A 27,983-nucleotide genomic window follows, 5' to 3' on the forward strand; every position below is an offset into this window, starting at 1 on the left:
GACACATGCAGCCCTCAGCTCTTTCAAACGTACTCACTCCCCTCCATCAGACACGCACAGAGCACCAGACAATAAGGCCGTCACTACTTACAGATATGAAACAATGACACAGATACAGACACAGACACTACTGACACAGACACAGACACAACCACTACCGACACAGGCACAACCACTACTGACACAGACACAACCACTACTGACACAGGTACAACCACTACCGACACAGGCACAACCACTACTGACACAGACACAACCACTACTGACACAGACACAACCACTACTGACACAGACACAACCACTACCGACACAGGCACAACCACTACTGACACAGACACAACCACTACTGACACAGACACAACCACTACTGACACAGATACAGACACAGACACAACCACTACTGATACAGACACAACCACTACTGACACAGATACAGACACAGACACAACCACTACCGACACAGGCACAACCACTACCGACACAGATACAGACACAGACACAACCACTACTGATACAGACACAACCACTACTGACACAGATACAGACACAGACACAACCACTACTGATACAGGCACAACCACTACTGACACAGATACAGACACAGACACAACCACTACTGATACAGACACAACCACTACTGACACAGATACAGACACAGACACAACCACTACTGATACAGATACAGACACAGACACAACCACTACTGATACAGACACAACCATTACTGACACAGGCCCAGCCCCAGACACCGACACAAATACTAAAACAGACAAAGCCACTGACACAGGCTGTTCAGCTGGAGCCTCTGTCTAATCTAGATACAGATTTTCCTCCTCCTCCTCCTGCCCTGGATGAGGACTGGGATGAGAACGTATCAAGCAATGACCTATCCCTATCACAGATCCAGACCGTACTCCAGGAGCCTGAGCAGGAGTGGTCGGACCTCATCTTCAGCAAGCAACCACCAATCACAGCTTATTGCCCAAAGAGTCCCACTCCAATGAACCGAGACCATTACAATTACATGGAAACGACCATGGTTAGTAGAAGTCCCATTGTAAAGAGCAAGGACCCCTGTCCCTCCTCAGCCTATCAGAACCATGAGAGCAAGGACCCCTGTCCGTCCTCAGCCTATCAGAACCATGAGAGCAAGGACCCCTGTCCCTACTCAGCCTATCAGAACCATGAGAGCAAGGACCCCTGTTCCTCCTCAGCCTATCAGAACCATGAGTGCCTCATTCAGGACCTCAATGGACACCAGTACCATCATAGGTTGAAGACCCATAGAGAGAGTGTTGACCTCCAGGAGACCAGCCAGGCTTCTCAGATGGTTGTGAATCTGAAGGTCAGTGGGTTAGGGAGTATGATGCAAGACTCTATGGACTCTGGCATCTCTGGTGTCTCCAACTCTAGGAGCTTGAAGCTCAATGCACCTGATGTTCTCCAAGAGCCCCAGCCCATGAGGACTGTGGTGGGGAGGCTAGTGTCTCTGGAGGAGGGGCGTATGGAGGCTGTGTCCACACCCAGGGGAAATCCCACAGCAACCCCAGCTCCTGCCCACCCAGAGACAAAAACAACATCCAGAAACAGACACCACCAGACAGAGACAGAACTCGACTCTGATCCGGTCGACCCCGACCTCACCATCCATCCAGACCACCAGCAGTTTGAGGAGGTAGAGGAGGAGCTGGAGGACATCTGGAACCATAGCAATGGCTACAGACAGAGTATCTCCTCTGACATCATGTACCAGCCACACCAAGAGGAGGAGGGGGGAAGTAGCAACACCCCAGGACTGACCACAGACCCGCTCTCACCCCCCCAGGCCCAGCCCCAGGCTACCCCCTACAGAAAGCTGATAACAACCTCTGCCCCTAACCTTCTGGTGGCTGGATTCACACTCCCCTCCTCCCTCCAAACCCTACTGGGCTACAACCAGGACCAGGACCAGAACCAGGGCTTTAGCCAAGACCCAAACTCCAGAGAAGAGCTCCCTATGCTGGCTAACAGAGACATGAGGTCCTGGGCAGCTTTCCCTATTCAGGACCAACCCTGGAGGACCACAGCACTGGTCAATGAAACGGCAGCAGAACCAGTCAAGCTACCGGAAATGGAGGACCAGAAGAGATACATCTACCAGTATAGAGAGGAGGAGGAAGAGGATGAGGAGGAGAAGATGGAGGACACAGGTTGTCCAAAGGTGAGGTCTACTTTTGACAGGCTCACTGACTTTGACCTCAGAGATCACTGAGCTACTGTTTTCTCTACTCTGCTGTCTCTACTCTGCTGTCTCGACTCTACTGTCTCGACTCTACTGTCTCCTACTCTACTGTCTCTACTCTGCTGTCTCTACTCTACTGTCTCTACTCTACTGTCTCTACTCTACTGTCTCTACTCTACTGTCTCTACTCTATAGTCTCTACTCTACTGTCTCTACTCTGTAGTCTCTACTCTACTGTCTCTACTCTGAAGTCTCTACTCTGCTGTCTCTACTCTACTGTCTCTACTCTACTGTCTCTACTCTGAAGTCTCTACTCTGCTGTCTCTACTCTACTGTCTCTACTCTGCAGTCTCTACTCTGCTGTCTCTACAGTCTCTACTCTACTATCTCTACTCTGCCTTCTCTACTCTACTGTCTCTACTCTACTGTCTCTACTCTACTGTCTCTACTCTACTGTCTCTACTCTGCTGTCTCTACTCTGCTGTCTCTACTCTGCAGTCTCTACTCTGCTGTCTCTACTCTACTGTCTCTACTCTGCTGTCTCTATTGTCTCTACTCTACTGTCTCTACTCTACTGTCTCTACTCTGTAGTCTCTACTCTACTGTCTCTACTCCACTGTCTCTACTCTGAAGTCTCTACTCTGCTGTCTCTACTCTACTGTCTCTACTCTGCTGTCTCTACTCTACTGTCTCTACTCTACTGTCTCTACTCTGAAGGTCCTACTCTGCTGTCTCTACTCTACTGTCTCTACTCTACTGTCTCTACTCTGCAGTCTCTACTCTGCTGTCTCTACAGTCTCTCTGTCTACTATCTCTACTGTGCCTTCTCTACTCTACTGTCTCTACTACTGTCTCTACTCTACTGTCTCTACTCTGCTGTCTCTACTCTGCTGTCTCTACTCTGCAGTCTCTACTCTGCTGTCTCTACTCTACTGTCTCTACTCTGCTGTCTCTATTGTCTCTACTCTACTGTCTCTACTCTACTGTCTCTACTCTGCTGTCTCTACTGTCTCTACTCTACTGTCTCTACTCTGCTGTGTCTACTCTACTGTCTCTACTGTCTCTACTCTACTGTCTCTACTCTGAAGTCTCTACTCTGCTGTCTCTACTCTACTGTCTCTACTGTCTCTACTGTCTCTACTCTGCAGTCTCTACTCTGCTGTCTCTACAGTCTCTACTCTACTATCTCTACTCTGCCTTCTCTACTCTACTGTCTCTACTCTACTGTCTCTACTCTACTGTCTCTACTCTACTGTCTCTACTCTACTGTCTCTACTCTGCTGTCTCTACTCTGCAGTCTCTAATCTACTGTCTCTACTCTGCTGTCTCTACTCTACTGTCTCTACTCTGCTGTCTCTACTCTACTGTCTCTACACTGCTGTCTTTACTCTGCTGTCTCTTCTCTACCTTCTCTAGTCTGCTGTCTCTACTCTACTGTCTCTACTTTGCAGTCTCTACTCTACTGTCTCTACTCTGCTGTCTCTACTCTGCTGTCTCTACTCTGCTGTCTCTACTCTACTGTCTCTACTCTGCTGTCTCTACTCTGCAGTCTCTACTCTACTGTCTCTACTCTACTGTCTCTACTCTGCTGTCTCTACTCTACTGTCTCTACTCTGCAGTCTCTACTCTACTGTCTCTACTCTGCTGTCTCTACTCTTATGTCTCTACTCTGTCTCTACTGTCTCTACTTTGCTGTCTCTACTCTACTGTCTCTACTCTGCTGTCTCTACTCTGCTCTACTCTGCAGTCTCTACTCTGCAGTCTCTACTCTGCAGTCTCTACTCTACTGTCTCTACTCTGCTGTCTTTACTCTTATGTCTCTACTCTGTCTCTACTGTCTCTACTTTGCTGTCTCTACTCTACTGTCTCTACTCTGCTGTCTCTACTTTGCTGTCTTTACTCTACAGTCTCTGCTCTGCTTTCTATACTCTGCTGTCTCTACTGTCTCTACTCTGCTGTCTCTACTGTCTCTACTCTGCTGTCTCTACTCTACTGTCTCTACTGTCTCTAGTCTGCTGTCTCTACTCTACTGTCTCTGCTCTGCTGTCTCTACTCTACTGTCTCTACTCTGCTGTCTCTACTATACTGTCTCTACTCTACTGTCTCTACTCTACTGTCTCTACTCTACTGTCTCTACTCTGTTGGCTCTACTCTACTGTCTCTACTCTGCTGTCTCTACTGTCTCTACTCTACTGTGTCTACTCTGCTGTCTCTACTTTGCTGTCTCTACTGTCTCTAACTCTGCTGTCTCTACTGTCTGCTGTCTCTACTCTACTGTCTCTACTCTGCTGTCTCTACTCTACTGTCTCTACTCTGCTGTCTCTACTGTCTCAACTCTGCTGTCTCTACTGTCTCTACCTACTATCTCTACTCTGCTGTCTCTACTCTACTGTCTCTGCTCTGCTGTCTCTACTCTACTGTCTCCACTCTGCAGTCTCTACTCTGCTGTCTCTACAGTCTCTACTATCTCTACTCTGCCTTCTCTACTCTACTGTCTCTACTCTACTGTCTCTACTCTACTGTCTCTACTCTGCTGTCTCTACTCTGTTGTCTCTACTCTGCTGTCTCTACTCTGCAGTCTCTACTCTGTGTCTCTACTCTACTGTCTCTACTCTGCTGTCTTTATTGTCTCTACTCTACTGTCTCTACTCTGTCTCTACTGTCTCTACTCTGCTGTCTCTACTCTACTGCCTCTACTCTGCTGTCTCTACTCTACTGTCTCTACTGTCTCTACTCTACTGTCTCTACTCTACTGTCTCTACTCTGTAGTCTCTACTCTACTGTCTCTACTCCACTGTCTCTACTCTGAAGTCTCTACTCTGCTGTCTCTACTCTACTGTCTCTACTCTGCTGTCTCTACTCTACTGTCTCTACTCTACTGTCTCTACTCTACTGTCTCTACTCTGAAGTCTCTACTCTGCTGTCTCTACAGTCTCTACTCTACTATCTCTACTCTGCCTTCTCTACTCTACTGTCTCTACTCTACTGTCTCTACTCTGCTGTCTCTACTCTGCTGTCTCTACTCTGCTGTCTCTACTCTGCTGTCTCTACTCTGCAGTCTCTACTCTGCTGTCTCTACTCTACTGTCTCTACTCTGCTGTCTCTATTGTCTCTACTCTACTGTCTCTACTCTGCTGTCTCTACTGTCTCTACTCTACTGTCTCTACTCTGCTGTCTCTACTCTACTGTCTCTACTGTCTCTACTCTACTGTCTCTACTCTGAAGTCTCTACTCTGCTGTCTCTACTCTACTGTCTCTACTGTCTCTACTCTACTGTCTCTACTCTGCTGTCTCTACTCTCTACTCTACTATCTCTACTCTGCCTTCTCTACTCTACTGTCTCTACTCTACTGTCTCTACTCTACTGTCTCTACTCTACTGTCTCTACTCTGCTGTCTCTACTCTGCTGTCTCTACTCTGCAGTCTCTACTCTGCTGTCTCTACTCTGCTGTCTCTACTCTGCTGTCTCTATTGTCTCTACTCTACTGTCTCTACTCTGCTGTCTCTACTGTCTCTACTCTACTGTCTCTACTCTGCTGCTGTCTCTCTACTCTGCTGTCTCTACTCTACTGTCTCTACTGTCTCTCTGCTCTGCTTCCCTACTCTGCTGTCTCTACTGTCTCTACTCTGCTGTCTCTACTGTCTCAACTCTGCTGTCTCTACTGTCTCTACTCTACTATCTCTACTCTGCCTTCTCTACTCTGCTGTCTCTACTCTACTATCTCTACTCTGCTGTCTCCACTCTGCTGTCTCTACACTGCCTTCTCTACTCTGCTGTCTCTACTCTGCTGTCTCTACTGTCTCTACTCTGCAGTCTCTAATCTACTGTCTCTACTCTGCTGTCTCTACTCTACTATCTCTACTCTACTGTCTCTACACTGCTGTCTCTACTCTGCTGTCTCTTCTCTACCTTCTCTAGTCTGCTGTCTCTACTCTACTGTCTCTACTTTGCAGTCTCTACTCTACTGTCTCTACTGTCTCTACTCTGCTGTCTCTACTCTACTGTCTCTACTCTACTGTCTCTACTGTCTCTACTCTGCTGTCTCTACTCTACTGTCTCTACTCTGCTGTCTCTACTGTCTCTACTCTACTGTGTCTACTCTACTGTCTCTACTTTGCTGTCTCTACTGTCTCAACTCTGCTGTCTCTACTGTCTTTACTCTACAGTCTCTGCTCTGCTTTCTATACTCTGCTGACTCTACTGTCTCTACTCTGCTGTCTCTACTGTCTCTACTCTGCTGTCTCTACTGTCTCAACTCTGCTGTCTCTACTGTCTCTACTCTACTATCTCTACTCTGCTGTCTCTACTCTACTGTCTCTGCTCTGCTGTCTCTACTCTACTGTCTCCACTCTGCAGTCTCTACTCTGCTGTCTCTACAGTCTCTACTATCTCTACTCTGCCTTCTCTACTCTACTGTCTCTACTCTACTGTCTCTACTCTACTGTCTCTACTCTGCTGTCTCTACTCTGTTGTCTCTACTCTGCTGTCTCTACTCTGCTGTCTCTACTCTGCTGTCTCTACTCTACTGTCTCTACTCTGCTGTCTTTATTGTCTCTACTCTACTGTCTCTACTCTACTGTCTCTACTGTCTCTACTCTGCTGTCAGTACTCTACTGCCTCTACTCTGCTGTCTCTACTCTACTGTCTCTACTGTCTCTACTCTACTGTCTCTACTCTACTGTCTCTACTCTGTAGTCTCTACTCTACTGTCTCTACTCCACTGTCTCTACTCTGAAGTCTCTACTCTGCTGTCTCTACTCTACTGTCTCTACTCTGCTGTCTCGACTCTACTGTCTCTACTCTACTGTCTCTACTCTACTGTCTCTACTCTGAAGTCTCTACTCTGCTGTCTCTACAGTCTCTACTCTACTATCTCTACTCTGCCTTCTCTACTCTACTGTCTCTACTCTACTGTCTCTACTCTGCTGTCTCTACTCTGCTGTCTCTACTCTGCTGTCTCTACTCTGCAGTCTCTACTCTGCTGTCTCTACTCTACTGTCTCTACTCTGCTGTCTCTATTGTCTCTACTCTACTGTCTCTACTCTACTGTCTCTACTCTGCTGTCTCTACTGTCTCTACTCTACTGTCTCTACTCTGCTGTCTCTACTCTACTGTCTCTACTGTCTCTACTCTACTGTCTCTACTCTGAAGTCTCTACTCTGCTGTCTCTACTCTACTGTCTCTACTGTCTCTACTCTACTGTCTCTACTCTGCTGTCTCTACAGTCTCTACTCTACTATCTCTACTCTGCCTTCTCTACTCTACTGTCTCTACTCTACTGTCTCTACTCTACTGTCTCTACTCTACTGTCTCTACTCTGCTGTCTCTACTCTGCTGTCTCTACTCTGCAGTCTCTACTCTGCTGTCTCTACTCTACTGTCTCTACTCTGCTGTCTCTATTGTCTCTACTCTACTGTCTCTACTCTGCTGTCTCTACTGTCTCTACTCTACTGTCTCTACTCTGCTGTCAGTACTCTACTGTCTCTACTCTGCTGTCTCTACTCTACTGTCTCTACTGTCTTTACTCTACTGTCTCTGCTCTGCCTTCCCTACTCTGCTGTCTCTACTGTCTCTACTCTGCTGTCTCTACTGTCTCTACTCTGCTGTCTCTACTGTCTCAACTCTGCTGTCTCTACTGTCTCTACTCTGCTGTCTCTACTGTCTCTACTCTACTATCTCTACTCTGCCTTCTCTACTCTGCTGTCTCTACTCTACTGCAGTCTCTACTCTACTGTCTCTACACTATCTGCTGTCTCTACTGTCTCTACTCTGTCTGTCTCTACTCTACTGTCTGTCTCTCTACTGTCTCTACTCTCTACTCTGCTGTCTCTACTGTCTCTACTCTACTGTCTCTACTCTCTGCTGTCTCTACTCTACTCTGCTGTCTCTACTATACTGTCTCTACTCTACTGTCTCTACTCTACTGTCTCTACTCTGCTGGCTCTACTCTACTGTCTCTACTCTGCTGTCTCTACTGTGTCTACTCTACTGTCTCTACTTTGCTGTCTCTACTGTCTCAACTCTGCTGTCTCTACTGTCTTTACTCTACTCTCTGCTACTGCTTTCTATACTCTGCTGACTCTACTGTCTCTACTCTGCTGTCTCTACTGTCTCTACTCTGCTGTCTCTACTGTCTCTACTCTGCTGTCTCTACTGTCTCAACTCTGCTGTCTCTACTCTACTCTCTCTACTCTGCTGTCTCTACTCTACTGTCTCTGCTCTGCTGTCTCTACTCTACTGTCTCCACTCTGCAGTCTCTACTCTGCTGTCTCTACAGTCTCTACTATCTCTACTCTGCCTTCTCTACTCTACTGTCTCTACTCTACTGTCTCTACTCTACTGTCTCTACTCTGCTGTCTCTACTCTGTTGTCTCTACTCTGCTGTCTCTACTCTGCAGTCTCTACTCTGCTGTCTCTACTCTACTGTCTCTACTCTGCTGTCTCTATTGTCTCTACTCTACTGTCTCTACTGTCTCTACTCTGCTGTCAGTACTCTACTGTCTCTACTCTGCTGTCTCTACTCTACTGTCTCTACTGTCTTTACTCTACTGTCTATGCTCTGCCTTCCCTACTCTGCTGTCTCTACTGTCTCTACTCTGCTGTCTCTAGTCTGCTGTGTCTACTCTACTGTCTCTGCTCTGCTGTCTCTACTCTACTGTCTCTACTCTGCTGTCTCTACTATACTGTCTCTACTCTACTGTCTCTACTCTGCTGTCTCTACTCTACTGTCTCTACTCTGCTGTCTCTACTGTCTCTACTCTACTGTGTCTACTCTACTGTCTCTACTCTGCTGTCTCTACTCTGCCTTCTCTACTCTACTGTCTCTACTCTACTGTCTCTGCTCTGCTGTCTCTACTCTGCTGTCTCTACTCTGCAGTCTCTACTCTGCTGTCTCTACTCTACTGTCTCTACTCTGCTGTCTCTATTGTCTCTACTCTACTGTCTCTACTCTACTGTCTCTACTCTACTGTCTCTACTCTGCTGTCAGTACTCTACTGTCTCTACTCTGCTGTCTCTACTGTCTCTACTCTACTCTCTCTACTCTGCTGTCTCTACTCTACTGTCTCTGCTCTGCTGTCTCTACTCTGCTGTCTCCACTCTGCAGTCTCTACTCTACAGTCTCTACTATCTCTACTCTGCCTTCTCCACTCTACTGTCTCTACTCTACTGTCTCTACTCTACTGTCTCTACTCTGCTGTCTCTACTCTACTGTCTCTACTCTGCTGTCTCTACTCTGCAGTCTCTACTCTACTGTCTCTACTCTACTGTCTCTACTCTACTGTCTCTACTCTGCAGTCTCCACTCTACTGTCTCTACTCTGCTGTCTCTACTCTTATGTCTCTACTCTGTCTCTACTGTCTCTACTTTGCTGTCTCTACTCTACTGTCTCTACTCTACTGTCTCTACTCTACTGTCTCTACTCTGCTGTCTCTACTCTGCAGTCTCTACTCTGCAGTCTCTACTCTACTGTCTCTACTCTGCTGTCTCTACTCTTCTGTCTCTACTCTGTCTCTACTGTCTCTACTTTGCTGTCTTTACTCTACAGTCTCTGCTCTGCTTTCTATACTCTGGTGTCTCTACTGTCTCTACTCTGCTGTCTCTACTGTCTCTGCTCTACTGTCTCTACTCTGCTGTCTCTACTATACTGTCTCTACTCTACTGTCTCTACTATACTGTCTCTACTCTACTGTCTCTACTCTACTGTCTCTACTCTGCTGTCTCTACTGTCTCTACTCTACTGTCTCTACTGTCTCAACTGCTGTCTCTACTCTTTACTGTCTCTGCTCTGCTGTCTCTGCTGACTCTGCTGTCTCTACTCTGCTGTCTCTACTGTCTCTACAATACTGTCTCTACTCTGCTGTCTCAACTCTGCTGTCTCTACTCTACTGTCTCTACTCTGCTGTCTCTACTCTACTGTCTCTGCTCTGCTGTCTCTACTCTACTGTCTCCACTCTGCAGTCTCTACTCTACAGTCTCTACTATCTCTACTCTGCCTTCTCTACTCTACTGTCTCTACTCTACTGTCTCTACTCTGCTGTCTCTACTCTGTTGTCTCTACTCTGCTGTCTCTACTCTGCAGTCTCTACTCTGCTGTCTCTACTCTACTGTCTCTACTCTGCTGTCTCTATTGTCTCTACTCTACTGTCTCTACTCTACTGTCTCTACTCTACTGTCTCTACTCTGCTGTCAGTACTCTACTGTCTCTACTCTGCTGTCTCTACTCTACTGTCTCTACTGTCTTTACTCTACTGTCTCTACTGTCTCTACTCTGCTGTCTTTACTCTACTATCTCTACTCTGCCTTCTCTACTCTGCTGTCTCTACTGTCTCTACTCTGCTGTCTCTACTGTCTCTACTCTGCTGTCTCTACTCTGCTGTCTTTACTCTACAGTCTCTGCTCTGCTGTCTCTACTCTACTGTCTCTACTCTGCAGTCTCTACTGTCTCTGCTCTACTGTCTCTACTCTGCTGTCTCTACTATACTGTCTCTACTCTACTGTCTCTACTATACTGTCTCTACTCTACTGTCTCTACTCTGCTGGCTCTACTCTACTGTCTCTACTCTGCTGTCTCTACTGTCTCTACTCTACTGTGTCTACTCTACTGTCTCTACTTTGCTGTCTCTACTGTCTCAACTCTGCTGTCTCTACTGTCTTTACTCTACAGTCTCTGCTCTGCTTTCTATACTCTGCTGACTCTACTGTCTCTACTCTGCTGTCTCTACTGTCTCTACAATACTGTCTCTACTCTGCTGTCTCAACTCTGCTGTCTCTACTCTACTCTCTCTACTCTGCTGTCTCTACTCTACTGTCTCTGCTCTGCTGTCTCTACTCTACTGTCTCTACTCTGCTGTCTCTACTATACTGTCTCTACTCTACTGTCTCTACTCTGCTGTCTCTACTCTACTGTCTCTACTCTGCTGTCTCTACTGTCTCTACTCTACTGTGTCTACTCTACTGTCTCTACTTTGCTGTCTCTACTATCTCTACTCTGCCTTCTCTACTCTACTGTCTCTACTCTACTGTCTCTGCTCTGCTGTCTCTACTCTGCTGTCTCTACTCTGCAGTCTCTACTCTGCTGTCTCTACTCTACTGTCTCTACTCTGCTGTCTCTATTGTCTCTACTCTACTGTCTCTACTCTACTGTCTCTACTCTACTGTCTCTACTCTGCTGTCAGTACTCTACTGTCTCTACTCTGCTGTCTCTACTGTCTCTACTCTACTCTCTCTACTCTGCTGTCTCTACTCTACTGTCTCTGCTCTGCTGTCTCTACTCTGCTGTCTCCACTCTGCAGTCTCTACTCTACAGTCTCTACTATCTCTACTCTGCCTTCTCCACTCTACTGTCTCTACTCTACTGTCTCTACTCTACTGTCTCTACTCTGCTGTCTCTACTCTACTGTCTCTACTCTGCTGTCTCTACTCTGCAGTCTCTACTCTACTGTCTCTACTCTACTGTCTCTACTCTACTGTCTCTACTCTGCAGTCTCCACTCTACTGTCTCTACTCTGCTGTCTCTACTCTTATGTCTCTCTCTGTCTCTACTGTCTCTACTTTGCTGTCTCTACTCTACTGTCTCTACTCTACTGTCTCTACTCTACTGTCTCTACTCTGCTGTCTCTACTCTGCAGTCTCTACTCTGCAGTCTCTACTCTACTGTCTCTACTCTGCTGTCTCTACTCTTCTGTCTCTACTCTGTCTCTACTGTCTCTACTTTGCTGTCTTTACTCTACAGTCTCTGCTCTGCTTTCTATACTCTGGTGTCTCTACTGTCTCTACTCTGCAGTCTCTACTGTCTCTGCTCTACTGTCTCTACTCTGCTGTCTCTACTATACTGTCTCTACTCTACTGTCTCTACTATACTGTCTCTACTCTACTGTCTCTACTCTACTGTCTCTACTCTGCTGTCTCTACTGTCTCTACTCTACTGTCTCTACTGTCTCAACTCTGCTGTCTCTACTGTCTTTACTCTACAGTCTCTGCTCTGGTTTCTATACTCTGCTGACTCTGCTGTCTCTACTCTGCTGTCTCTACTGTCTCTACAATACTGTCTCTACTCTGCTGTCTCAACTCTGCTGTCTCTACTCTACTCTCTCTACTCTGCTGTCTCTACTCTACTGTCTCTGCTCTGCTGTCTCTACTCTACTGTCTCCACTCTGCAGTCTCTACTCTACAGTCTCTACTATCTCTACTCTGCCTTCTCTACTCTACTGTCTCTACTCTACTGTCTCTACTCTGCTGTCTCTACTCTGTTGTCTCTACTCTGCTGTCTCTACTCTGCAGTCTCTACTCTGCTGTCTCTACTCTACTGTCTCTACTCTGCTGTCTCTATTGTCTCTACTCTACTGTCTCTACTCTACTGTCTCTACTCTACTGTCTCTACTCTGTGTCAGTACTCTACTGTCTCTACTCTGCTGTCTCTACTCTACTGTCTCTACTGTCTTTACTCTACTGTCTCTGCTCTGCCTTCCCTACTCTGCTGTCTCTACTGTCTCTACTCTGCTGTCTCTACTCTGCTGTCTCTACTCTACTGTCTCTACTCTGCTGTCTCTATTGTCTCTACTCTGCTGTCTCTACTGTCTCTACTCTGCTGTCTCTACTCTGCTGTCTTTACTCTACAGTCTCTGCTCTGCTTTCTATACTCTGGTGTCTCTACTGTCTCTACTCTGCAGTCTCTACTGTCTCTGCTCTACTGTCTCTACTCTGCTGTCTCTACTATACTGTCTCTACTCTACTGTCTCTACTATACTGTCTCTACTCTACTGTCTCTACTCTGCTGGCTCTACTCTACTGTCTCTACTCTGCTGTCTCTACTGTCTCTACTCTACTGTGTCTACTCTACTGTCTCTACTTTGCTGTCTCTACTGTCTCAACTCTGCTGTCTCTACTGTCTTTACTCTACAGTCTCTGCTCTGCTTTCTATACTCTGCTGACTCTACTGTCTCTACTCTGCTGTCTCTACTGTCTCTACAATACTGTCTCTACTCTGCTGTCTCAACTCTGCTGTCTCTACTCTACTCTCTCTACTCTGCTGTCTCTACTCTACTGTCTCTGCTCTGCTGTCTCTACTCTACTGTCTCTCTGCAGTCTCTACTCTACTGTCTCTACTATCTCTACTGTCTCTACTCTGTCTCTACTGTCTCTACTCTACTGTCTCTACTCTGTCTCTACTCTGCTGTCTCTACTCTGTTGTCTCTACTCTGCTGTCTCTACTCTGCAGTCTCTACTCTGCTGTCTCTACTCTACTGTCTCTACTCTGCTGTCTCTATTGTCTCTACTCTACTGTCTCTACTCTACTGTCTCTACTCTACTGTCTCTACTCTGCTGTCAGTACTCTACTGTCTCTACTCTGCTGTCTCTACTCTACTGTCTCTACTGTCTTTACTCTACTGTCTCTACTGTCTCTACTCTGCTGTCTTTACTCTACTATCTCTACTCTGCCTTCTCTACTCTGCTGTCTCTCTGCTGTCTCTACTGTCTCTACTCTGCTGTCTCTACTGTCTCTACTCTACTATCTCTACTCTACTGTCTCCACTCTGCTGTCTCTACACTGCCTTCTCTACTCTACTGTCTCTACTCTGCTGTCTCTACTGTCTCTACTGTCTCTACTCTGCAGTCTCTACTCTACTGTCTCTTCTCTACCTTCTCTAGTCTGCTGTCTCTACTCTACTGTCTCTACTTTGCTGTCTCTACTCTACTGTCTCTACTGTCTCTACTCTGCTGTCTCTACTCTACTGTCTCTACTCTGCTGTCTCTACTCTACTGTCTCTACTCTGCTGTCTCTACTCTACTGTCTCTACTCTGCTGTCTCTACTCTGCAGTCTCTACTCTACTGTCTCTACTCTGCTGTCTCTACTCTACTGTCTCTACTCTGCAGTCTCCACTCTACTGTCTCTACTCTGCTGTCTCTACTCTTATGTCTCTACTCTGTCTCTACTGTCTCTACTTTGCTGTCTCTACTCTACTGTCTCTACTCTACTGTCTCTACTCTGCAGTCTCTACTCTGCAGTCTCTACTCTACTGTCTCTACTCTGCTGTCTCTACTCTTCTGTCTCTACTCTGTCTCTACTGTCTCTACTTTGCTGTCTTTAGTCTACAGTCTCTGCTCTGCTTTCTATACTCTGGTGTCTCTACTGTCTCTACTCTGCAGTCTCTACTGTCTCTACTCTACTGTCTCTACTCTGATGTCTCTACTCTACTGTCTCTACTGTCTCTACTCTGCTGTCTCTAGTCTGCTGTCTCTACTCTACTGTCTCTACTCTACTGTCTCTACTCTGCTGTCTCTACTCTGCTGTCTCTACTATACTGTCTCTACTCTACTGTCTCTACTATACTGTCTCTACTCTACTGTCTCTACTCTGCTGGCTCTACTCTACTGTCTCTACTCTGCTGTCTCTACTGTCTCTACTCTACTGTCTCTACTTTGCTGTCTCTACTTTGCTGTCTCTACTGTCTCAACTCTGCTGTCTCTACTGTCTTTACTCTACAGTCTCTGCTCTGCTGTCTCTACTCTGCTGTCTCTACTGTCTCTACTCTGCTGTCTCTACTGTCTCTACTCTACTATCTCTACTCTACTGTCTCCACTCTGCTGTCTCTACACTGCCTTCTCTACTCTGCTGTCTCTACTGTCTCTACTGTCTCTACTCTGCAGTCTCTACTCTGCTGTCTCTACTCTGCTGTCTCTTCTCTACCTTCTCTAGTCTGCTGTCTCTACTCTACTGTCTCTACTTTGCTGTCTCTACTCTACTGTCTCTACTGTCTCTACTCTGCTGTCTCTACTCTACTGTCTCTACTCTGCTGTCTCTACTCTACTGTCTCTACTCTGCTGTCTCTACTCTACTGTCTCTACTCTGCTGTCTCTACTCTGCTGTCTCTACTCTGCTGTCTCTACTCTACTGTCTCTACTCTGCTGTCTCTACTCTACTGTCTCTACTCTGCTGTCTCTACTCTACTGTCTCTACTCTTATGTCTCTACTCTCTACTGTCTCTACTCTACTGTCTCTACTCTGCAGTCTCTACTCTGCAGTCTCTACTCTACTGTCTCTACTCTGCTGTCTCTACTCTTCTGTCTCTACTGTCTCTACTGTCTCTACTTTGCTGTCTTTACTCTACTCTCTGCTGTCTCTACTCTGGTGTCTCTACTGTCTCTACTCTGTCTCTACTCTACTGTCTCTACTCTACTGTCTCTACTCTGATGTCTCTACTCTACTGTCTCTACTGTCTCTACTCTGCTGTCTCTAGTCTGCTGTCTCTACTCTACTGTCTCTACTCTACTGTCTCTATTCTGCTGTCTCTACTCTGCTGTCTCTACTCTACTGTCTCTACTCAGTCTCTACTCTGACTGTCTCTACTCTACTGTCTCTACTCTGCTGGCTCTACTCTACTGTCTCTACTCTGCTGTCTCTACTGTCTCTACTCTACTGTGTCTACTCTACTGTCTCTACTTTGCTGTCTCTACTTTGCTGTCTCTACTGTCTCAACTCTGCTGTCTCTACTGTCTTTACTCTACAGTCTCTGCTCTGCTTTCTATACTCTGCTGCCTCTACTGTCTCTACTCTGCTGTCTCTACTGTCTCTACTCTACTGTCTCTACTCTGCTGTCTCTACTGTCTCTACTCTGCTGTCTCTACTGTCTCAACTCTGCTGTCTCTACTGTCTCTACTCTACTCTCTCTACTCTGCTGTCTCTACTCTACTGTCTCTGCTCTGCTGTCTCTACTCTACTGTCTCTACTCTGCTGTCTCTACTGTCTCCACTCTGCTGTCTCTACTCTACTGTCTCTACTCTGCTGTCTCTACTCTGCTGTCTCTACTCTGCTGTCTCTACTCTGCTGTCTCTACTCTGCTGTCTCTACTCTGCTGTCTCTACTCTACTGTCTCTAATCTACTGTCTCTACTCTACTGTCTCTACTCTACTGTCTCTACTGCATCTCAGTTGTATCTCTTATCACTGTTTCACTCTTTTTTATGTACAACTGTTATCAATTTTCTCTTGACAGTAACAGACAAATGACTCCATTCAGCAAATACTTGTAAATAAACTCAGTGAATGTCAATCTTGACCCTGAGAGGATCTCTCCCCCCTCTCCAGGACCCATCAATGAGTCTGCTGTCTGTTTACATGGGTCTGGACGGAAACAATCAGCGAGCTACAAGTTGTGGCACTCTGGAATGTGTAATGGAAAAGCATGGAGAGAGTCTGGCCACAGGGGGGCGATGTGGCACTATGGTGAGAGGCCTGGAGGAGCAGGGACAGAGACTGGCCACAGGGGGACAATGTGGCACTATGGAGGGTGACCTGGAGGAAAAGACAACACAGTCATACAGCTAGTTAGTCATCTAGTTAGTCATCTGGTTAGTCATCTAGTTCGTCTAGTTAGTCCTCTAGTTAGTCTGCTAGTTAGTCTGCTAGTTAGTCATCTAGTTAGTCATCTAGTTAGCCATCTGGTTAGTCATCTAGTTAGTCTAGTTAGTTCTCTAGTTAGTCAACTAGTTAGTCAACTAGTTAGTCATCTAGTTAGTATAGTTAGTGTTCTAGTTATGTGAACTAGTTCGTCAGCTAGTTATTCATTGAGTTAGTAATATGGTAGGTAATCTAGTTAGTCATCTGGTTAGTCAGCTAGTTAGCCATCTGGTTAGCCATCTGGTTAGTCATCTAGTTGGTCATCTGGTTAGTCATCTAGTTAGTCTAGTTAGTCATATGGTTAGCCAACTAGTTAGTCAACTAGTTAGTCTAGTTGTTCATATGGTTAGCCATCTGGTTAGTCAACTAGTTAGTCATATAGTTAGTCTAGTTAGTCATATGGTTAGTCAACTAGTTAGTCAGCTAGTTAGTATAGTTAGTCCTCTAGTTATTATTAGTTAGTTAGTCATCTGGTTAGTCCTCTAGTTATTATAGTTAGTCAGCTAGTTAGTCAGCTAGTTAGGCATCTTGTGCCTTTTCTATTGAGTGAATAAAAGTGACATTTTTGTGGCTGGTTGGGATGTGTTGATCTCTGTCTGATATTGGGATGTGTTGATCTCTAGCTGATATTGGGATGTGTTGATCTCTGTCTGATATTGGGATGTATTGATCTCTAGCTGATATTGGGATGTATTGATCTCTGTCTGATATTGGGATGTGTTGATCTCTGGCTGATATTGGGATGTGTTGATCTCTGGCTGATATTGGGATGTATTGATCTCTAGCTGATATTGGGATGTATTGATCTCTGTCTGATATTGGGATGTGTTGATCTCTGGCTGATATTGGGATGTGTTGATCTCTGGCTGATATTGGGATGTATTGATCTCTAGCTGATATTGGGATGTATTGATCTCTGGCTGATATTGGGATGTATTGATCTCTGTCTGATATTGGGATGTATTGATCTCTAGCTGATATTGGGATGTATTGATCTCTGTCTGATATTGGGATGTGTTGATCTCTGGCTGATATTGGGATATATTGATCTCTAGCTGATATTGGGATGTATTGATCTCTGTCTGATATTGGGATGTGTTGATCTCTGGCTGATATTGGGATATATTGATCTCTAGCTGATATTGGGATGTATTGATCTCTGTCTGATATTGGGATGTGTTGATCTCTGGCTGATATTGGGATGTATTGATCTCTGTCTGATATTGGGATGTGCTGATCTCTAGCTGATATTGGGATGTATTGATCTCTGTCTGATATTGGGATGTGTTGATCTCTGTCTGATATTGGGATATATTGATCTCTGGCTGATATTAGGATGTATTGATCTCTGGCTGATATTAGGATGTATTGATCTCTAGCTGATATTGGGATATATTGATCTCTAGCTGATATTGGGATGTATTGATCTCTGGCTGATATTGGGATATATTACATTTACATTTACATTTAAGTCATTTAGCAGACGCTCTTATCCAGAGCGACTTACAACTTGGTGCATTCACCTTATGACATCCAGTGGGACAGTCACTTAACAATAGTGCATCTAAAACTTAGGGGGGGTGGGGTGAGAGGGATTACTTATCCTATCCTAGGTATTCCTTAAAGAGGTGGGGTTTCAGGTGTCTCCGGAAGGTGGTGATTGACTCCGCTGTCCTGGCGTCGTGAGGGAGTTTGTTCCACCATTGGGGGGCCAGGGCAGCGAACAGTTTTGACTGGGCTGAGCGGGAGCTGTACTTCCTCAGTGGTAGGGAGGCGAGCAGGCCAGAGGTGGATGAACGCAGTGCCCTTGTTTGGGTGTAGGGCCTGATCAGAGCCTGGAGGTACTGAGGTGCCGTTCCCCTCACAGCTCCGTAGGCAAGCACCATGGTCTTGTAGCGGATGCGAGCTTCAACTGGAAGCCAGTGGAGAGAACGGAGGAGCGGGGTGACGTGAGAGAACTTGGGAAGGTTGAACACCAGACGGGCTGCGGCGTTCTTATTATTATTATTGATCTCTAGTTGATATTAGGATGTATTGATCTCTAGCTGATATTGGGATGTATTGATCTCTGGCTGATATTGGGATATATTGATCTCTAGCTGATATTGGGATGTATTGATCTCTAGCTGATATTGGGATGTGTTGATCTCTAGCTGATATTGGGATGTATTGATCTCTGTCTGATATTAGGATGTATTGATCTCTAGCTGATATTAGGATGTATTGATCTCTGGCTGATATTGGGATGTATTGATCTCTGGCTGATATTGGGATATATTGATCTCTAGCTGATATTGGGATATATTGATCTCTGGCTGATATTGGGTTGTATTGATCTCTAGCTGATATTAGGATGTATTGATCTCTAGCTGATATTGGGATATATTGATCTCTAGCTGATATTAGGATGTATTGATCTCTCTGGTCATGTATTTCTTTCAAACCTGTCATCAGAATGGGAGTGGGTCTGAGCTGCAGACGATGGAGGGAACTCTGGAGAGGAAACACAAGCTGCAGCTGGGAGGGAAGAAGGTGAGAGGGGAACAATACAACAGATATTGCATTTATATTACATTTACACTCTATATTACATTTACACTCAATACTACATTTACACTCTATACTAGGTTTGCAGTCAATACTACATTTACACTCAATACTACATTTACACTCTATATTACATTTACACTCAATACTACATTTACACTCAATATTACATTTACACTCTATATTACATTTACACTCAATACTACATTTACACTCTATACTAGGTTTACACTCAATACTACATTTACACTCTATATTACATTTACACTCAATACTACATTTACACTCAATACTAGGTTTACACTCAATACTACATTTACACTCAATACTACATTTACACTCAATACTACATTTACACTCAATACTAGGTTTACACTCAATACTACATTTACACTCAATACTAGGTTTACACTCAATACTACATGTATGCTTTATATTACATTTACACTCTATATTACATTTACACTCTATACTAGGTTTACACTCAATACTACATTTATGCTTTATACTACATTTACAATCTATATTACATTTACACTCTCTACTACATTTATGCTTTATACTACATTTACAAGCGATACTACTACATTTATGCTTTATACTACATTTACACTCTATATTACATTTACACTCAATACTACATTTACACTCAATACTAGGTTTACACTCAATACTACATTTATGCTTTATACTACATTTACACTCTATATTACATTTACACTCAATACTACATTTACACTCTATATTACATTTACACTCAATACTACATTTACACTCAATACTAGGTTTACACTCAATACTACATTTACACTCAATACTAGGTTTAGACTCAATACTACATTTACACTCTATACTAGGTTTACACTCAATACTACATTTACACTCTATATTACATTTACACTCAATACTACATTTACACTCAATACTAGGTTTACACTCAATACTACATTTACACTCAATACTAGGTTTACACTCTATACTACATTTACACTCTATACTAGGTTTACACTCTATACTAGGTTTACACTCTATACTAGGTTTACACTCAATACTACATTTACACTCAATACTAGGTTTACACTCAATACTACATTTACACTCTATACTAGGTTTACACTCAATACTAGGTTTACACTCAATACTACATTTACACTCAATACTACATTTACACTCTATATTACATTTACACTCAATACTAGGTTTACACTCAATACTACATTTACACTCAATACTAGGTTTACACTCAATACTACATTTACACTCAATACTACATTTACACTCAATACTATGTTTACACTCTATATTACATTTAAACTCTATACTACATTTACACTCAATACTACATTTACACTATGTCCAACATTTACAATCTATATTACATTTACATACTATACAAAATTTACACTCTGTGCTACATTTACACTCGTTACAGCATTTACACTCAATGCTACATTTACACTACATACTACATTTACATTCTATACTAAAACATTTAAATTATACACTGCAAGATTTACACTCTACAACACAAGTACACTGTATAGTACAATGTTTACACTCTGTGCTAGACAGTACAACATGTATAGTCTGTACTACACAATACTACAGACACTACAACATTTATATTCTGTACTACACAATACTACAGACACTACAACATTTATAGTCTGTATTACACAATACTACAGACACTACAACATGTATAGTCTGTACTACACAATACTACAGACACTACAACATGTATAGTCTGTACTACACAATACTACAGACACTACAACATGTATAGTCTGCACTACACAATACTACAGACACTACAACATGTAAAGTCTGTACTACATAATACTACAGACACTACAACATGTATAGTCTGTACTACACAATACTACAGACACTACAACATGTATAGTCTGTACTACACAATACTACAGACACTACAAAATGTATAGTCTGTACTACACAATACTACAGACACTACAACATGTATAGTCTGTACTACACAATACTACAGACACTACAACATGTATAGTCTGTACTACACAATACTACAGATACTACAACATGTATAGTCTGTACTACACAATACTACAGACACTACAACATTTATAGTCTGTACTACATAATACTACAGACACTACAACATGTATAGTCTGTACTACACAATACTACAGACACTACAACATGTATAGTCTGTTACACTCTACAGAATAGTTACACTCTACACTATAGTTACTCTATTCTATAGTTACACTCTATTCTATTCTATTCTATAGTTACACTCTATACTCTAGTTACACTCTATACTATAGTTACACTCTACACTGTATTTACACTCTACTACATTTACTCGTGATACTACATTCATACTCAATGCTACATTTAAATTCTCTATTACAAAATGTACACTCTACACTACAATGTTTACACTCTATACTACATGTACAGTCTATAATACATTTACAATCTATACAACAACATTTACACTCTATACCACATTTACACTCTATAATACAACATTTACACTCTATACTACACCATCTAAACTCTATACAAAACATTTAAACTCTATACCACATTTACACTCTATAATACATGTACACTCTATAGTACAACATTTAGGCTCTGTACTACCATATTTACACTCTATAATACAACATTTACACTCTATACTACAGTATTCCATCTCAATATGACATTTACAATCTATACCCTATGTACACTCTATGCTACAGACACTACACCATGTACATTCTATACTACATTTACACTCTATACTACAGACACTACACCATTTACACTCTATACTATAGACACTACATCATTTAAACTCTATACTACAGACACTACACCATTTACACTCTATACTACAGACACTACACCATTTACACTCTATACTACAGACACTACACCATTTACACTCTATACCACATTTAAACTCTATACTACATTTACACTCTATACTACATTTACACTCTATACCACAGACACTACACCATTTACACTTTATACTACAGACACTACACCATTTACACTCTATACCACATTTAAACCCTATACTGTTATGCTGGTGAATGAGGACCCAAAAGCGACTTAACGAAAACAGAGTCTTTATTCCAGTATATGACAAAAGTAATAATCCTGGAAAATCAAGAAGAAAACAAAACAGGAAAAAACTTAAATCCACTCGTAGTAACGAGGACAGACTGGAGACTCGACCATTGACTGCAGGTTGCTTCGGGAAGGCACCGACCGTAGCAGGCTAAGACACCTGCTCACACGCAGCATCTGAAGAAGACAAAACACGACAGGGCGAGTAAAGGACACAGACCTGCGAACATCATACAAGGATCCGACAAGGACAGAAGCGGAAAACAAGGGGAGAAATAGGGACTCTAATCAGAGGGCAAAATAGGGGACAGGTGTGAAAAGAGCAAATGAGTGAGTTAGGAGAATGAGGAACAGCTGGGAGCAGGAACGGAACGACAGAGAGAAGAGAGAGAGGGAGGGGGAGAGAGAGGGACAGAAAAAGGGAACGAACCCAACAAGACCAGCAGGGGGAAACGAACAGAAGGGAAAGCACAAGGACAAGACAATATATGACAAAACATGACATATACTACATTTACACTCTATACCACAGACACTACACCATTTACACTCTATACTACAGACACTACACCATTTACACTCTATACTACATTTACACTCTATACTACATTTACACTCTATACTACATTTACACTCTATACTACAGACTCTATACTACATTTACACTATATACTACAGACACTACACCATTTACACTTTATACCACATTTACACTCTATACTACATTTACACTCTATACTACAGACACTACACCATTTACACTCTATACTACAGACAGTACACCATTTACACTCTATACTACAGACACTACACAATTTACACTCTATACCACAGACACTACACCATTTACACTCCATACTACAGACACTACACCATTTACACTCTATACTACATTTACACTCTATACTACAGACACTACACCATTTACACTTTATACCACATTTACACTCTATACTACATTTACACTCTATACTACAGACACTACACCATTTACACTCTATACTACAGACACTACACCATTTACACTCTATACTACATTTACACTCTATAATACAGACACTACACCATTTAAACTCTATACTACAGACACTACACCATTTACACTCTATACCACATTTAAGCTCTATACTACAGACACTACACCATTTACACTCTGTACTACAGACACTACACCATTTACACTCTATACTACATTTACACTCTATACTACAGACACTACACCATTTACACTCTATACTACAGACAGTACACCATTTACACTCTATACTACAGACACTACACCATTTACGCTCTATACTACAGACACTACACCATTTACACTCTATACTACAGACACTACACCATTTACACTCTATACCACATTTAAACTCTATACTACATTTACACTCTATACTACATTTATACTCTATACCACAGACACTACACCATTTACACTCTATACTACAGACACTACACCATTTACACTCTATACTACATTTACACTCCATACTACAGACACTACACCATTTACACTCTATACTACAGACACTACACCATTTACACTCTATACTACAGACACTACACCATTTACACTCTATACTACATTTACACTCTATACTGCATTTACACTCTATACTACAGACACTACACCATTTACACTCTATACTACAGACACTACACCATTTACACTTTATACCACATTTACACTCTATACTACAGACAGTACACCATTTACACTCTATACTACAGACACTACACCATTTACACTCTATACCACAGACACTACACCATGTACACTCTATACTACATTTACACTCTATACTACAGACACTACACCATTTACACTCTATACTACAGACACTACACCATTTACACTCTATACTACATTTACACTCTATACTACAGACACTACACCATTTACACTCTATACTACAGACACTACACCATTTACACTCTATACTACAGACACTACATCATTTACACTCTATACTACATTTACACTCTATACTACAGAAAGTACACCATTTAAACTCTATACTCCATCATGTACACACTATTCTATATTGACACTGTATACTACAGCCATAAAATCTACTCTCTACACTACAACATCTACAACATTTACAGAGAGTTAATGTGTCTGTCTGTCTGTTATATGTCTGGTCTCCAGATAGATAATGTGTCTGTCTTTTCTAGGCCATGTTTCCAGATAGATAATGTGTCTGTCTTTTCTAGGCCATGACTCCATCTAGTTAATGTGTCTGTCTTGTCTAGGCCATGTTTCCAGATAGTTAATATGTCTGTCTATTCTAGGCCAGGTCTCGAGCATGGAGCTCCCATCATGCAGTGCTTTACAAACAGACACTCTGCTTCTACCAAGACAGAAAGGATACACTGAGGGTGAGACAAGGCAGGACGCTAGTTCAGACATAAAAGGTCAAATAGGGGTTGCTGGTACTTGTCGTCTTTCATACATGTTTCAGTGTGTTTCCTGTGGGTGATAACATACATGTCAATGTGTTTCCTGTGGGTGATAACATACATGTCAATGCGTTTCCTGTGGGTGATAACGTACATGTAAATGTGTTTCCTGTGGGTGATAACATACATGTCAATGTGTTTCCTGTGGGTGATAACATACATGTCAATGTGTTTCCTGTGGGTGATAACATACATGTCAATGTGTTTCCTGTGGGTGATAACATACATGTCAATGTGTTTCCTGTGGGTGATAACGTACATGTCAATGTGTTTCCTGTGGGTGATAACATACATGTCAATGTGTTTCCTGTGGGTGATAACATACATGTCAATGTGTTTCCTGTGGGTTATAACGTACATGTCAATGTGTTTCCTGTGGGTGATAACGTACATGTCAATGTGTTTCCTGTGGGTGATAACATACATGTCAATGTGTTTCCTGTGGGTGATAACATACATGTCAATGTGTTTCCTGTGGGTGGGTGATATAACGTACATGTCAATGTGTTTCCTGTGGGTGATAACGTACATGTCAATGTGTTTCCTGTGGGTGATAACATACATGTCAATGTGTTTCCTGTGGGTGATAACGTACATGTCAGTGTGTTTCCTGTGGGTGATAACGTACATGTCAATGTGTTTCCTGTGGGTGATAACGTACATGTCAATGTGTTTCCTGTGGGTGATAACATACATGTCAATGTGTTTCCTGTGGGTGATAACATACATGTCAATGTGTTTCCTGTGGGTGATAACGTACATGTCAGTGTGTTTCCTGTGGGTGATAACGTACATGTCAATGTGTTTCCTGTGGGTGATAACGTACATGTCAATGTGTTTCCTGTGGGTGATAACGTACTTGTTATCAACCTGGGTTATGAGTCAACCCGCTCATCACAGTCGCGCTGTCTGATGGATAAGAGATGGGTTTATGTCTGTCTTGTTCTCTCTTCATGGTTACATCCATATAAACCATGTGTTTATAAATGATTCCAGTAAGGTCCTTGTCCTTGTGTTGTGAGATGGGACGCCAGTTGACAGTGATAAGAAATGTCATTTATTCTACAATGTTTCAGAAGACAATTGTATTCTCAGTAGTCCCAAATGGACACAATTGTCCAGTAATGTCCCTGTGTCCTCCAGAACTGTGTGTGTGGCCTGTCTCTAACCCTGACGGGAGCAGAATGTGTCTCAGCCCCAGAGAACACTAAGAAACCCCAGTGTTTCAGTCTGCGCTTAAGAGATGGCTCAGAGTACCTCCTCAACACAGCAAACCGATTCATGATGAAGAAATGGATGCTGAAAATACAAGCCAACAGTGGTAAACACAAAATATACAGCATCTCATATCTATGGGTAAACACAAAATATACAGCATCTCATATCTATGGGTAAACACAAAATATACAGCATCACATATCTATGGGTAAACACAAAATATACAGCATCTCATTTCTATGTGTAAACACAAAATATACAGCATCTCATTTCTATGGGTAAACACAAAATATACAGCATCTCATTTCTAGGGGTAAACACAAAATGTACAGCATCTCATTTCTATGGGTAAACACAAAATATACAGCATCTCATTTCTATGTGTAAACACAAAATATACAGCATCTCATATCTATGGGTAAACACAACTATTGAGTAAAAAGTCTGCAATAATATACTCATAATGAACAGAGAGTTAATATATGCCACCTGTTATGTATTTAAAAATGCATTGACTATAGCTCTTGTCTGTGTATCTGTGTGTTTCCTGTAGTGCCCAGTGAGCATGTCTCCTCCATGATGTCACCCAGCAACCTCTTGGTTCAGGACACCCCCGCCCCCTTCACCACCTCTTTCCTCTCACAAAGTACCAGCACAGGGACGGACAGAGCCAAGGATATAGTTGTCCTGACCAGAGAGACTCACCGTCAGATCCCTCAGTTGCACCCAGAGAAACAGCAGGACCCAACATCCTCATCACATACAGGCCGTCGTGGTAAGTCGTGGTAAGAGTCTGGCTCTGGGAAATACAGAATCAACCCAAAGTAGGATGGATCCAAAGTAATATTTATTACTTGTAAATGATTTAAGGACACAACGGGTACTCTAATATACTATCACTATACTACTGGTATACTGCTACTCTAATACACTATACCACTGGTATACTGGTACTCTAATACACTATACTACTGGTATACTGGTACTCTAATACACTATACTACTGGTATACTGGTACTCTAATACACTATACTACTGGTATACTGGTACTCTAATACACTATACCACTGGTATTCTGGTACTCCTATATACTATCACTATACTACTGGTACTCTAATACACTATACTACTGGTATTCTGGCACTCTAATATACTATCACTATACTACTGGTATACTGGTACTCTAATACACTATACTACTGGTATACTGGCACTCTAATACACTATACTACTGGTATACTGGTACTCTAATACACTATACTACTGGTACTCTAATACACTATACTACTGGTATACTGGTACTCTAATACACTATACTACTGGTATACTGGTACTCTAATACACTATACTACTGGTATACTGGTACTCTAATACACTATACTACTGGTATACTGGTACTCTAATACACTATACTACTGGTATACTGGTACTCCAATACACTATACTACTGGTATTCTGGTACTCCTATATACTATCACTATACTACTGGTATTCTGGTACTCTAATACACTATACTACTGGTATTCTGGTACTCTAATACACTATACTACTGTTATTCTGGTACTCTAATACACTATACTATTGGTATTCTGGTACTCTAATACACTATACTACTGTTATTCTGGTACTCTAATACACTATACTATTGGTATTCTGGTACTCTAATACACTATACTACTGGAATATGGGTACTCTAATACACTATACTACTGGTACTCTAATACACTATACTACTGGTATACTGGTACTCTAATACACTATACTACTGCTATATGGGTACTCTAATACACTATACTACTGGTATTCTGGTACTCTAATACACTATACTGCTGGTATTCTGGTATTCCTATATACTATCACTATACTACTGGAATATGGGTACTCTAATACACTATACTACTGGTATACTGGTACTCTAATATACAATCACTATAATACTGGAATATGGGTACTCTAATACACTATACTACTGGTATACTGGTACTCCTATATACTATCACTATACTACTGGTATTCTGTTACTCTAATACACT

At 42.6% G+C, this 27,983-nt stretch overlaps 1 protein-coding gene across 4 annotated transcripts in view; it reads left to right on the forward strand.

Annotated features, from left to right (window-relative positions):
• Nucleotides 1–564: 564 nt before the first annotated feature.
• The window catches only part of LOC124048026, a 39,243-nt gene continuing 11,824 nt past the window's right edge, over nucleotides 565–27,983 (forward strand). For 2 of the 4 annotated variants that reach the window (XM_046368383.1, XM_046368384.1), the window contains exons 1-6: nucleotides 565–2,200; nucleotides 16,309–16,446; nucleotides 19,075–19,152; nucleotides 24,565–24,651; nucleotides 25,876–26,053; nucleotides 26,504–26,725. In XM_046368383.1, the coding sequence (XP_046224339.1) occupies nucleotides 1,001–2,200; nucleotides 16,309–16,446; nucleotides 19,075–19,152; nucleotides 24,565–24,651; nucleotides 25,876–26,053; nucleotides 26,504–26,725 (1,903 nt within the window). In that variant the 5' untranslated portion in view covers nucleotides 565–1,000. Of the gene's footprint in view, nucleotides 2,201–16,308; nucleotides 16,447–19,074; nucleotides 19,153–24,564; nucleotides 24,652–25,875; nucleotides 26,054–26,503; nucleotides 26,736–27,983 lie in introns of all 4 variants that reach the window. The other 2 variants (XM_046368386.1, XM_046368385.1) reach the window with 2 other exon arrangements.

The sequence above is a fragment of the Oncorhynchus gorbuscha genome, linkage group LG11, assembly GCF_021184085.1.
Source record: "Oncorhynchus gorbuscha isolate QuinsamMale2020 ecotype Even-year linkage group LG11, OgorEven_v1.0, whole genome shotgun sequence".
Classification (NCBI taxonomy): domain Eukaryota; kingdom Metazoa; phylum Chordata; class Actinopteri; order Salmoniformes; family Salmonidae; genus Oncorhynchus; species Oncorhynchus gorbuscha.